Source organism: Zootoca vivipara, chromosome 7, assembly GCF_965207765.1.
Source record: "Zootoca vivipara chromosome 7, rZooViv2.hap1.1, whole genome shotgun sequence".
Classification (NCBI taxonomy): Eukaryota; Metazoa; Chordata; class Lepidosauria; order Squamata; family Lacertidae; genus Zootoca; species Zootoca vivipara.
In genome coordinates this window covers 74,455,560-74,470,279 of record NC_142590.1, presented here as the reverse complement: position 1 = coordinate 74,470,279, position 14,720 = coordinate 74,455,560, and the positions used below count along the sequence as shown (strand labels likewise).

The 14,720-nt window shown below is 40.9% G+C and overlaps 1 protein-coding gene across 1 annotated transcript in view; it reads right to left on the bottom strand.

Annotated features, from left to right (window-relative positions):
• Positions 1-14,720, bottom strand: part of ADA (adenosine deaminase) — a 36,837-nt gene that overhangs the window by 12,558 nt on the left and 9,559 nt on the right. The window contains exons 4-5 of the mRNA XM_035122735.3: positions 12,832-12,975; positions 10,217-10,332 (exon numbers count right to left, since the gene is read on the bottom strand). Of these exons, the coding sequence (XP_034978626.1) occupies positions 10,217-10,332; positions 12,832-12,975 (260 nt within the window). The remainder of the gene's footprint in view (positions 1-10,216; positions 10,333-12,831; positions 12,976-14,720) is intronic.

Genomic DNA, 14,720 nt, shown 5'->3' with positions numbered 1-14,720 from the left:
GCAAAAGGATTGCCAAAAACCAAAGCTGAAGTTTCTGAAAATCACCTACTCTCTATAAACTTTGATCAAACTTACGGTATTTTAAATAATAACACGTTTGTGGCATAAGCTTTGGTGGACTACTAGAGCCCATTTCACCAGATATACGAAGTATTGTCCTAGCAGTTACCGGTAGGTATTCATGGATATAGGGAGAAAACAGTGAACACTAGGGACAAATTGTGAAAATCATTTGTATAAAGCTTAAAGTTTCATGGCAACCATTCACAGAAGCAGTGATTTCTTGCCCCTGGAAGTGTCGAGTTTAGATACATGGTCAAGCAACTGCTTCCTTATACACCCAGTCTCAATATTTCAGTGTGTGCAGGTAACTTGTTCACATCACTTCTCAGCATAAGAGAAGATATAGTTTTAATCATTGCCCTGTCAAAATTAATGAAAAACTGGACACTTTAGTTAGTTGTGTTTTTTTTTAAAAAAAGATTACCTTCACCCCTTTTAACTCTAATAATATGAGGACTACTATCTGATGCAGTGTGTTGGCAAACAACAGATAACAATAATAAAAAACTTTCCATTATTATTACATTTATTTATACCCCACCTTTTTTCCCTGGCAGGGACTCTAGACAGTATGCAGATAAAACAGAAACAGGTAAAAACATGGAGGGGGGAGGGAACCAATAATTATAAAAACAATTAACCATTAACAGAAGAGAGAGCAAAAGCATTCTATTAAAAAAATACAGATGATTACAATAAAAGCATCACAGACTACCCCTTTCCTTAAAAACAGTCAATTCCCAAAAGCCTGTTGGAATAAGAAAGTCTTCACTTGCTAGTGGAAGGACACCAAGGATGGAGCCGGTCTAACTTTTCTAAGTAGCCATCAAGAAGACCCTCTCCCATGTCCCCACCAAACGTGCCTGTTAGGGTGGTAGGACTGAGAAAAGGGCTGTGCCACCTTGCTTTCATAGGGAACATTAAAAAAAAAAAATCACAAAACGGTTCTATATAAAAGCATATTATGCAGGCCACTAAGCTATCCAGAATCAGAGAAAAATACAAATCCTAAAATGGTCTCCTGCGAAAAAAGTAAACTTCAACAATAGCTATACATGGAATTGAAGACAGGAGTGCCTGGCGTGCTCTGGCCCATGGGGTCACGAAGAGTCGGACACGACTAAACAACAACAACAATACATGGAATTAAGAAGGCTCAGATTTTTACAAAAGCTGTGAAGTCCAGAGGTCAGGAGTTCAGAGAGTGCCAAGCATCTTGTTAGGTGTGATTTAATTGGGTCAGCTGCCAGACAAAATAGAAAGCAGATAGGAAGAGATAAATATAAGCCTCTTCTAAAATACTGAGGACATCTTAATAGTTTTTGTGTGTGTGAGAGGGTGGGGAGAAAGATTTGCGGTATAATTGCAAACATTGCTGGAAAACAGGTTCTGCCAGAACCTTCTCCATTTCTTGGTTTTCAGCAACTCTAATTGTGATTTCATAGAAAACTGTATGTTTGGCATGCAAACAAACTCAGCAAACACTCTGGATGCACCATGAGATAGATAGATAGATAGATAGATAGATAGATAGATAGATAGATAGATAGATAGATAGAGACATTTAAAAAAGACTTAAAACACAATCTAGAATCCCATCAATTATTGCATTACTCCACTCACTGCTTCATGCATGGGCTGCTATAATTTATGGATGATTACAAGTTAGAGAAAAATGACGCACTGTTTCATTGATCCAAGCCAAGGGTTCCCAAACTGTGGTCTGTGGACCACCAGTAGTTCAAACTTCATTCAGATGGTCCATGACGTGTCTGGATTTGTGGTTGGAAACTGTTGAAGATGGGAGATGGCACACCCATCACATTAAATTTTCACATCGATTTTTAACTCTATATTTATTGTGTCTTTTATTTGTTATATATTGTATTTTCTTGTTTTATTCTATGGAATTCAAACTGAAATACAATAAAATCCAGGGTGCACCCAGGGTGTTAGCTGAGTTTGTTTGCATGCAAAGCATACAATTTTTAAGAAATAAAAATATAAGTGGTTTCCCTAAAAGCCAATGAATGGGAAGTGTTCTGACAGAAGCTGTTTTCAATGAGTGTTTACAGATATACTGCATTCTCTCTCTCACACACCCAATTCTATGGGATTCAAATTGTAATACAACATATGGGAAACAATAAAAGATATAAAAATAGAATTAAAAAACATACAGTATCTAGCACAGAAAAATACAATCACTACAACAGGCAGAGAAATCCTTAAGTGGTTCATGAAGTACCTGCACAATTTTCAAGTGGTCTGTGAGGGACAAAGTTTAGGAATCACTAATCTAAACTAGTCACTTGAAATGAGTGCTAAGGTAAAGGTAAAGGGGCCCCTGACCATCAGATCCAGTCGTGTCCGACTCTGGGGTTGCGGCACTCATCTCGCTCTATAGGCTGAGGGAGCCGACGTTTGTCCGCAGACAGCTTCCGGGTCATGTGGCCAGCATGACAAAGCTGCTTCTGGCAAACCAGAGCAGCGCACGGAAACGCCGTTTACCTTCCCGCCGGAGCGGTCCCTATTTATCTACTTGCACTTTGATGTGCTTTCAAACTGCTAGGTGGGTAGGAGCTAAGACCGAGCAACAGGAGCTCACCCCGTCACAGGGATTCGAACTGCCGACCTTCTGATCAGCAAGCCCTAGACTCTGTGGTTTAACCCACAGTGCCACCTGGGTCCCTGAAATGAGTGCTACTAACCTGCATTTGTAACAAACACAGCATTTTCATTAAAAGTTGGCACTAGGGTGACAGAGGCGCTCTTCTGGCTTGAACCACCAACTTTTGCCTAACCTTCCTAAGCAAAAATCTTTCAACTGTGAGCCCTCTGTCCTGGACTTTATTGCACTGGGAAATGTCTGCTAGAACCAATTCAGAGAATCTTCTTGTTTTTATAAGCAATGTAAGGTTATGGGGAGTTTACTAGCTCTTAAGAGATTTGTTAAGGACCCAGGTGGCGCTGTGGTTAAACCACTGAGCCTAGGGCTTGCTGATCAGAAGGTCGGCGGTTCGAATCCCTGTGACGGGGTGAGCTCCCGCAGTTCGAAAGCAAGTCAAAATGCAAGTAGATAAATAGGAACCGCTACAGCGGGAAGGTAAACGGTGTTTCCATGTGCTGCTCTGGTTTGCCAGAAGCGGCTTTGTCATGCTGGCCACATGACCTGGAAGCTATACGCCGGCTCCCTCGGCCAATAATGCGAGATGAGCGCGCAACCCCAGAGTCGGGCACGACTGGACCTAATGGTCAGGGGTCCCTTTACCTTTACCTTTAAGAGATTTGTTAGAGGAAGGAGGTCAGAAATCAGATACTATGACAGTATACCATATTTTCTAGGTAGAATCTAATGCAAAACTTCTCAAACAATGTCAAATCTACTGAAAAGACAAAGCAAATATTGCACAAGCCTCCCAAAGTGTAAGGCAGGTGTTTCAAACGGCTTTGAACATTCTTAATGGAAGAGGTCAGCTTTAAAAGCTTCCAGCACTATATAAATCACAAAAGAACAATTATTGCAAAACTTACTAGAAGAGGACATTCTACTGATCTGTATAAATACTTATGCATTCTGTTTCTTAAGTCAATCAAGAAACTCCTTGGGAGGTGGTAGGGAGACATGCAGGCTTATAATTTCAGCAGCTATCTAAGCCTACTAAGGGAGTACTTTCTTACACATCTGTACACCCTTCAAAAGTCAAATGCAGATTCCTAATTTCTAATAATAATGAATTTGATTTAGTCCACGAACTTCGTCAGATCATCATTTTCTCCTTACTTTTTGCATCTGGCTTATTGGAATGGTAAGTGTCTGCCCTTGCTTCTTCAGTTCTATTTCCTTAATATATCGTCATTAACACACAGCCTATTCAACAGAAGCCTTCTGAGCAGGTGGCAACAGTATCTTTCATAAGACCAAGCCAACAACCTGCAGCTGTCACAGGCTTGAATAATTATGTAGATATGTCTTGACTACTTGGCCATGACTAGGAGAGTTGGACAGTGCAATTCTTTTCTCAGTGGAACTACTGCATTTCACTTTCCTACCAGTTCTGCCTAATACATCCCAGCGGAGCTAGCACAGTCCAACCATAGTGCGGTCACTGAATGCAGAGCTCTAAGAATTCAAGATACAGCCAGGGGGGAAAAAACATTTCTTCTCAAAACAGACCAAGTTAATGTTTGAAAGAAAAGGATTATGGCTTAGCTCGGAGAAATCTGGCACTTTGCTTCCAGGTCTTTGGCTCCTTGCAGGTCAAAATGCTACACATTAGGGAGTTTAATCTTAAAAGGCCTTTATTACGTTGGGGGCAAACCAACAAGCTTCCCCTTTGTCATGAAGAAATGAATAAAAACTTCAAAAAGCAATGCCAACAAACTTTCTTTCTTTTCTACAACTGAAGGGGTCCAAGTAATTGCTATATTAGTGAACCAAATGTAGTTTTATTTAAATATTTTGCTTTTTATTCTACCACTTCCTAAGTGCTCTGGGTAGGCAAACCATTAAAACTAATCAGCTAATTAAAAAAACAGTATACAGTCACTCTAGATCTTTTTCGCCTTTGTTATTTGGTTATTGAATACCAGCTGAAACAGGTAGGTATTGCATCACTCAAGCTTTAAGGCAATGGGAGGTTTACAGCCTTTTAACCCAACAAGAACACCTCTTTGCATGCTATTTAAACTTAGGCATAGAGGACAGTTAACAAGATGGTCTTCTATCTTAAACATAAACTACAAAGGTCCATTCAGCGAAATATGTCTGCTGTTGTCTAATGTAAACAGCTTCCATGCTTTCTTACGCTGAAGGGCTATCGCTGCATTAAGGTCATATATATCAGAGTGTTTGAAAGAACAAGGGGAAGGCTATCTCATTATCTAATCTGCAATTGCAAAGGTTCTTTTTATTATTGCCCTGGGCCAACTGCAAGAAAAATAAAGGAGCAGTGAGTTCAAATATTTTCTTCAGGCAATAGTTAACTTATGATTGAGACTTGACTACAGTCATACCTCAGTTAAGTACGCTTCAGGTTGAGTACTTTCAGGTTAAGTACTCCACGGACCCAGAAGTGTTTACTTCCGGGTCCCGCTGCGCACGCGCATGCACAAAACCATTGGCCCTTCGCACGCATTATTGCTGCTCGGGTTAAGTACTTTTCGGGGTGCAAATGGCACCCCGGAACCAATTAAGTACTTAACCTGAGGTACCACTGTAAATGTTAATTTTTTCATCTTCTTTATTTTATAGTACAGTACAGGACATTGATAATTGCCTTCATTTTATGGATCAATGGTCTCGTTTGGACAGTAAAATTTGTGTTACATTGCTGTTTTAGGGGGTGTTTTTCATTGTCTGGAAGGGATTAATCCACTTTCCATTACTTTCAATTGGAAAGTTCGCTTCAGGTTACGTACGCTTCAGGTTAAGTACAGACTTCCAGAACCAATTAAGTAGTTAACCTGAGGTACCACTGTATTTGCGGGATACAGGTGGCGCTGTGGGTTAAACCACAGAGTCTAGGGCTTGCTGATCAGAAGGTCGGAGGTTTGAATCCCTGCAACGGGGTGAGCTCCCGTTGCTCGGTCCCAGCTCCTGCCCACCTAGCAGTTCGAAAGCACATCAAAGTGCAAGTAGATAAATGCTGGCCACATGACCCAGAAGCTGTACGCCGGCTCCCTCGGCCAATAACGCGAGATGAGCATCGCAACCCCAGAGTCGGACACGACTGGACCTGATGGTCAGGGGCCCCTTTACCTTTACTACTGTATTTAGGTTAGACTTTATTGGAGAAGACCTCCTTAAGAAGATATTTTCAGGAGATACTCACAACTGCTTCCTATTATTTTTTACATTTGTTAGTCAATTTCCTCTAGACATGCTTGTTACCACATAATTCCATAGCTGGCTTGAAAGCTTTATTATTGCTCATTGCTCAACTACAGTTCTGAGTAAGCACAGGGTTAGCACAGAAGTCACAATGGAGAGTTGTGCAAGTGACTATATATGTACTGCAGATTATCTTGGCCCTGAACCGGAGTCATTCCAACCACAGTGCCAATCATAATATCAGAGCTGTCAGATTTCCACACACTAACAGGAAAGTGTGACCCTTTCTTTATAAAGCATTGGATTAACTCTGACAAGTCGCAGTATAAATGCCAATACATTTTCAGAAGCTTAATATGGAAATCACTTAAACGATAACCATAGCAGCCAATTCTGTGACTTCCAGCTGTGGTGCAGCTGGGAGCTAAGAGGAAGGCACGTTAGGCAAATCCTCACTGTGATCAACTCCCATCCAGAAACCTATGTCCCTACTATGGAAGGATGTGAGGATCCAGAATTGGCCTCAACAGTCACTTATGGACACACTGTTAAAAGACCATATTCATGGAAGACAATCCAACTCGGCTGCAAGTGATCACCAAAGAAGCAGTAGCATCTGGTGAAGCAGCCAAAGCACTTCAGGGTTCAATCCTGCCCATACTTGAGGTACAGGTGTGAAAGAGCAGAGGGAAGATCACCCTCCAGCAGATCCAGTCCTACCAGTGATCCTGAGGAGGTTGCCTGGGTTTCTGGCTGGCTCTGCCATGTAAAATAATCCTGCTATCAGGAACAGTCAATTCTACAAATATCTTATCAATGGAACCTTCCATCATCATATTTGCCTTGTCTAAACTGAGCTTCAAATTTTATTCATCCACAGCCATCCATCACCCATTACAGAGGTTGCACCTGGTTCAAATAAATAGGAGAAATAGGGCAGCCCTACACATTCTGGTGCCCTCCTGATGTTGTTAGACTACAACTCCCATCAGCCCCAGCCAACAGGGCCAATGTTTCAAGGATAATGGGAGCTGTAATGTAACAACATTAGGATTAGACCAGGTTGTGGAAAACTGAAACAGAGTGGGTACTGTGGTGCACTCCACTTACTGTATTTTTCCGTGTATAAGACTATATTTCCCATTTTTCTTTTAGTTTAAACACAGAATGTTGCAACTAAATATGTAAATAAATTTCTTAATTTTGGGCTCAAAAATAGGGGTCGTCTTATACATGGGGGTGTCTTAAAACCAGAAAAATATGGCACTTTACATTTTTAATTAATTTATTAAAGTTGCAGTCACTTTATCTTGCACAAAACAACTTACAACCAAACAGACAATAACTCCACATAGATACATTGAAACCAAGAGGAAAGAGAAAGACATAAAAAACATCCCCCCACTTCTAAAAAGCCACAGGTAGTTAAAGCCCAAAGGCTTGGTTATAGAGGACCATTTTTGCCTGGTGCCTAAATAGATATAATGATGGCTCCTTATTAAGAACGGCTGTTTGTACTGCACACAGCAACAGAGCCGGCTCTAGGGGTAGTCTGGGTGGCGCGGGGCGCCAGCCTGGTAGGGAGGAGCCACGCGGAAACCGTGCCCAGCGCTGCACCCGCCCACCAGCTGTGGCAAGAAACAGAGGGGGGCGGGGGCGCCGGAGCGATCTCTGCACCGCGGGGCCCGACGTGCTTGAGACGGCCCTGCACAGCAAAGCACCTGTTTTTAGGTGTTCCAATTACAGTATTATTTTAAAAAACAGATGTTTGCTATATATGATAGTACAGACAACAGCAGCTTATACCAAGAGGCTTGACTGATCTGAACTTCTGCCTGTTTGCAGCTTCCTTTCAACTTGCAGTCAATTCTATGCAAAGTTGGGTATGCCATAGTTTACTCAAATGAATGGACTTAGGCGCACCTAAATATATAGGACTGGGCTGTAAAGAGGCTGTTCTAAGTTCCAGGCAATATTTTGAAATCAGCTCAGCAAGATCTTTAATACCTGCCAAAGTTTCAAGGCATAGGCAAAGCTTCACTGACACTAACTTTAATTGACAGCTGCTTTCACAAAACTCAAGACAGAAAATTCTCATTAGCTCGGCAATCTGTGATTAAGATGGTATGCGGACTCTTAATTCATTACATAACCATACTTCAGCAAAGAGCAGAGATAAGATAGCATGTTGTTAACAATTAACTACCTACTGTGTAGTGCTCCGACACACTAAGGCAATTCATTTCATCATTTAATAAAGATCAAACCTCACTTTAATTATTTCAGACACTTCAGCTGCATTTAGCAGATGTTAATATCCAACCTGACATTTTCTCCAAAAATTCTGGCAACAAACATCTTCTAAGATCAAAATATTTTTAGTCCACAAAGCAGAACATGAGCTGAGTCCGCCCAGGGACAGTTGTGGGCAGGATTCCTGCATTGCAGGGGGTTGGACACTGAGGTCTCTTCCAACTCTACAACTCTATGATCCAGCACTGCCTCACCTGGCCTTTCCTGGTGGCACAGAGAGGCCTTTCCTCTGCCATCTCTGGAAGGGCACAGTTGCCACTCTACATGCCACATGTTCCACTGCTGCTAGCTTGTGAACTATAAACTCTATTTGAAATTCAGTATTACAAACTCAAAGAACCACATCTGCCAAAAATAGTGCAGAAGCATTTCTGTATTATACATCCATATGCCCAAAATTTAATAGCCCCAGGAGATGAAGTTTTAGATCAGGCTTCCTCAAACTCGGCCCACCAGATGTTTTTGGCCTACAACTCCCATGATCCCTAGCTAGCAGGACCAGTGGTCAGGGATGATGGGAATTGTAGTCTCAAAACATCTGAAGGGCTGAGTTTGAGGAAGCCTGTTTTAGATGTTTATTCAGAAATGTATATATTTACATACTGCATTTACATAAATACATAAAAGTATTTACATTCTGTCTTGCAAAATATCATGGCGGTGACAACTTCTAAAAGCAATACAAAGCAATCATTAAAATGACTGTCTACTCAAATGAACACACAAGCATTAAGTATGACTGAGACTTCTTGCATGGATAAAATAAATATGTTAAAAGGGGGGGGCTTGCATCTTATTTGCCTTAAGGATATTGTTACGAATTAGTTCAGCATATTGTTCCCAGCAGCTGAGAAGATGCCAGCAGGCAGGACCTGAGGGCAATAACACTCTCCCTTCCTACGTTCCAAGCAACTAGTATTCAGAAGCAGACTACCTCTAACCATGGAGGCAGAGTATAGCCATTGTCGCTAGTACCCACTGATAGCCTTACCCTTCATGAATCTGTCTAATCCTCTTTTTAAAGCCATCCAAGTTGGAGGTCATCACTGCTTCCCATGGGAGTGCATTCCATAGCTGAATTATGCACTGTGTGGCATACATTTGTATCTTTCTTTTCTACCCAGGAACTCAAGATTGTGTAGGTTTTCCTCCCCTCTCGCCTTTTATTTTTGCAAAGCCTGTGAGGTAGGCTAGTTTAACTTAACATATGAACATAAGCAATAGGTCTGGGTCAATAGATTGCAGAGAGGGAGCTGTATAAATAGCATATATGTGAAATTAATGCCTGGGGCAAAAATAGAAGGCCAATGCAGAAAATACTAGGATGTAATCATTTGTTAATTGTGTCATTAGAACCATATGCAGAAAGTGAATGAATGAAGGATGACAAATAGAGAGAAAAGAACAACTGTGGAAGAAGTCTAAGATTACCAATACCAACCACAACAACTGCACTGTTAATTCATACTTGTCAAAAATTCCCAACTAATTACTACAAAATTAGTCCAATCTCTCATGCCTGAATGGTAAGCAACCTGTTCAAGTTTTCTTAGCTATTGTTATATGAAGGTATCTTCCTCCTGCCTCTATTTGTTTCTCGGTTTCTATCCCTGGACCTACACTTAAGTGAGAATAGTTAACAAGGTTATGTTCGAAACAAAATAAAAAAAATTCCTTCCAGTAGCACCTTAGAGACCAACTAAGTTTGTCATTGGTATGAACTTTCGTGTGCATGCACACTTCTTCAGATACACTGAAACAGAAGTCCCCAGACCCTTATATATACTGAGAGAGTGGGGAGGGGTATTACTCAGAAGGGTGGTGGGAATGGGTGATTGGCTGATGGGATGTTGTGATTCAGCATCTAAACACAATGAATTCCTTACTGATATATTGCAAAAGGATTTGACCTCAGTGTGTGGGGTAGGGGTAGGGGTGGCAGAGAGGTGAGCAAGACAGATTTGGTAAAGTAACAATCAGAGCCACAGATGACCTGTAATACATTACTTGGCATGTGACGCATGCAGCATAGAATAGACCTGGCTTTGATGTTGAAAGCCTTCTCTCCAGCTTTTAACCCCCGATTAACAAGGCTAACCACTTCATCTGGAGTTAGATCTCCCCTGTACAAAGAAAAATATGAAGAGATCAGTTAGGGCATCGTTGTTTCCTATTATCAGTGCTCAAAGAAGTGCTCATAATCGTATCACCAAGCTGCTTGCCTCTCAGGCTGAATTACAAAGGACTCAGTACAACCAACCTCTGGGTACAAATAGCAAACAAGTCTGCCAGATAAAACCTAGTTCAGTGGTAGAACAGATGACAGGAATGCAGAAGATCCAGGTTCAGTCCCCAGCACCTCCATTTGAAAGGATCTCAGGGCTCATCCACACTTGCAAAGTACGAGAGGTTTTGTTTGGGTCTGAGCAGTTTTCCGTTTGCCCTGCCACTTCCCCTGAGAAAACCCGCTCTTCAGTGCTGAATTGGAACAAACATCAATTCACAGAAAACCTGACTGACGTCAGCTCCGATTCAGTGGTAAAGAGTGGGTTTTCGCAGGGAGAAAGTAACAGGGCAAGCAGAAGGGTGGATGAGCCCTCAGATACCGGTAGCAGAGTTGGGAACAGCAGACAATATTGGTCCTCAAGGGATCAGTGGCCCAAATCAGGCTAATAATGTCTCCTATGTTCAGATTCAGCAGGTCCCAAAACATTTTCTAAGCACTATGAACATACCAGAAAAAGTCTAGATTTCTTTGGTATTCTTGGTATTAAATCAAATTAAATTTACGTCTATATTTTAAATGTAGAACACTGGTCTATCTCTTCTACAGAAACCTCCCTGCCCCAGCAATCCACACCCTCTTTTGAAGATGAAACAGCATGCCACTTTGCAAAATAGTTTGGGATGTTTAGCTGTCAGCTATCATTTGGTAATGACCATGGTAAATCATTGAGTATTTCTATAAGGAAATGGGTTTTTCCAGCTGGAATAGCATCCTCCCTGCTCTTTATTAACATGCACAGCCTCAGTCTTCCCTGGCAGGAATTGCAGGCAATAGCAGCAAACTTTCCTCCCTTCTCTATTCTCTCTCCCAAAACTCCCTTATACAAATTAGCAATCTATTGTCAAACAAAGCTCTGGTTTCTTCTAAACAAATTAAGAGCTAGAAAGATCACATGCAGGGTTTCAAACCAGTAGCTATAACAGTCAAAACTGTGAGGATTTTTTTTTAAGAGCTGGGGAAGAAAAATGCTTGTGTTTGAGCTCTGGTTCTTTTCTTCAGCTAAGAGTAACTTCTGCCAAGAACTCTTACAGCTGCTTCACATAGGCAAGATGGATGAAGTACTCGGGGCAGGAGGTCTCACTAACGTGGCAGCATTCTCAAAGAAAAGGAGGGATGGAGGAAAAAATATGACAGGCTTGATAAATCACCAGCTCTGCTTTCCAAAATGGAAAGCTAAAGGCAGATGGACTTCATGTGCTCTGTAAATACAAAAGCTGTGGATTTCATATTCTAAAACAAAGGTTATTTTCTTGTCAAAAAAGTAGAAACACAAGGCAAGCCTCAACAATTCTGTTAATTGTGGGCGCATCACAAATACTTATTTTATTCATCCTACACATGTGATGCCTTTTATTTGCAACCTGTCGTAACATAGACCTATTGTAACCTATTTGAAATTTGGGTGTGTGTGGGCACGCAAGTCATGACAACTACATAAGGGTGACTAGAGATCTTTGTCTCCTGACTAATTACAGTAACCTAATATTCAACTACGTTATGTCATATTTGAGGTGCAGGATTTTAGTATCTGTTCACTGTCTACCTCAAGCAACAGCTAATTTTCTAAATATCCCTTTTCTGTTTTATAGTTGAAAGTTTAGTTATTTTTCTATTGTGCACAGTAAAGAGTTTTATGTGATTTGAAGAATCTAAATACTCTATCCCCATCCTATGCTACTCCATTAAGAGAGTGAGTACTTGTGAGGATGGAAGTATTTTAACTAGGGAATGATATTTCGGAGTATCACTGATTTCAAAGGGAAGGTTAAACAGTTCCTAATCCCTGCCCATGACACCAATTGGACCTTAATGCTGCAAGATTATGCATGCTTACTTGGAACTAATCCACACTGAGTTCAACAGGTTTTACTCCCAGGAAAGTGAACATAGCCTAAAATGCTAACTTTAGCAACACTGCACTTTCATACTTTTCTCTCATTCTCTGGGGAAAATATAACAATAGTATATGCAATAGTATATGCAAAGAAAGTCAATTAGATACCCATTGTTGAACCAAAAGTATCAGAAATGCATGGGAAGCATCCTTTAAACAAAGAGACTGGTACGTTTTACTATTTGGACTCTAGAATGCTGGTTGGGCATACTGCACTGATCCCTGGTGTAGGATGGAGTGCAAAGAGGAATGTGAAGGAATTTCACATTACCCTTGAAGATGTACTCAAGGCAAATGTGTTGTTGATCACAGAATTGCACAAGCAGCAACATATTTTCTTTAACTGTATGCTGCCAGTTAGTAGTATGCCACCAACTATTTACCTCTCTTAGGAAGGTTACTTTATATTGTGTCATCTTACACCTTTAAGCAGGTACTCACTCTTCTTGGTTCCAAGGGATAGGATGCACTTTGCAGTTGGCTAGGAGGTGAGGGCTGTACCGGGCTTCAACATAGATTACACCTTCCTTTGCTTTCATTTCTACAAATTCATAAGCAATTCTTTCCACAGCCTCGCGGTCCCCCCTGTGAATGTAAAAAAATGTTGATTTCTATAATTGCTGTAGTCAATCAACAATCTAAACCAGGCATCCCCAAACTGCAGCCCTCCAGATGTTTTGGCCTACAACTCCCATAATCCCTAGCTAACAGGACCAGTGGTTGGGGAAGATGGGAATTGTAGTCCAAAACATCTGGAGGGCCAAAGTTTGGGGATGCCTGATCTAAACTATACTATACAAAACATGGATATGCAGTGCTGTGGGAGTTAATGCTTCTCAGCAGACCAAAATTCTATGCCTCAGCAACACATTGTTCAAACCCTTGTGAATTTGCAAGCCTGATTTAACCACAGATCAATAAAATTTTATTTGGTACATTTATATCCTGTTTCGCCAAATAAATTTAAAATGGCTCACAATAATTAAAATCATATAAAAGGAGCCAATATGGTCTCTCATCCAATTCTAAAATATTACGAAGCAGATAAGCTATGTTTTTCACATTAATGCAGGAAAAACATTTTTCCTATTTGAGCATGAGCTACATACGCTAATGGGAAAATTCTGGATACTTAAGTAGCCAATTAGCTGCAGCAAATAATCTTTTCGATCCTTTTTGCATTCCAAGTGGCAAGGCACTCAGTTTAACTCTCACACAGAGTTGCAGATAAGGAACTGAAGAAAGTGGTTGTAGTTCTAGGTGTGCAAAACAGATAAAAATCAAAGTCTACTTTGGATTCAATGGATATGGGCTATGTACTTATTCTGTTTTGGAACCAGCACTTTCTCTACTTGCCAATGTCCTCCTACCAGCCATCAAAATTTGACATTTCTGTTATTCATGAGTGCCTAAATTTTAAGGTGGTGTCCATAAGTTATGAGTCAGTTCTAACTCATGATCTGAAAAAACAACAATATGAGCCAACACTGTCATTTCCTAAGCAGCCAAATTTCAAGGATGCCAAAGAAGGCCTGTAGGTTCCAAAAGAAATATCCCAGTTCTTCCCAGTTTTTAGACACTGTGGCTTGCCTAGTCAGTTACTAGCATTCACACACTATGCTAGTTCAGATGTAATACAAACTACTGTTTGAGGTTGCATGAGATTCAAACTCATACACTATCTCTCTGACTCCTCTTGATTTCTTAATCGCTGCTATTAGCAAACCACAGTTTGCCTTTTCATCTAAAATGTGTACCTGATGGCACATATCAGTGGCAGACTTTAAAATTTCAGCAGCAGCCTGTGCAACACAAAAATTTGGTGCCTCCCCATTTCTGGCCTTCCACTGTTTGTCATTGCTCACCACCCAGTGTGGGCAAATGGGTTGCGCTTCCCTAAATCTGCCAGTGCCATACTAAGCAAGGATTAGCAAGGATTTCACAACTAAATGGATATTAATTTGGATTTCAGGAAGTAGTACGCTCTCTATTCTGAATCATGCCTAAGTGATCCAATAAAAGTTTAAAGGCTTCAAGGAATAGGAATGTCGTGTTTGCTGTCCTGTGAACTTGGTCCTATATTCCCCTCCCCCGGACCCTGCAAATTAGGATCCTAGTTGGAAGGGAAGTAAAAGCTCCCCTTTTTGATATTAGAGTACAGAGCAAATCATAATCCTCCAAAAGCCATATTTCTCAAGTTAGCAGTAGTTGTGCTTTTCCTAAGTATGGCCTGTCAGCCTGTGTTTGGTTAAGATTTAGAAGGTCAATGTGGACCAGAATTTATTCCAAGAATCAGAATGCAAAAAAACTATGTATTGGAAGAGATTTCT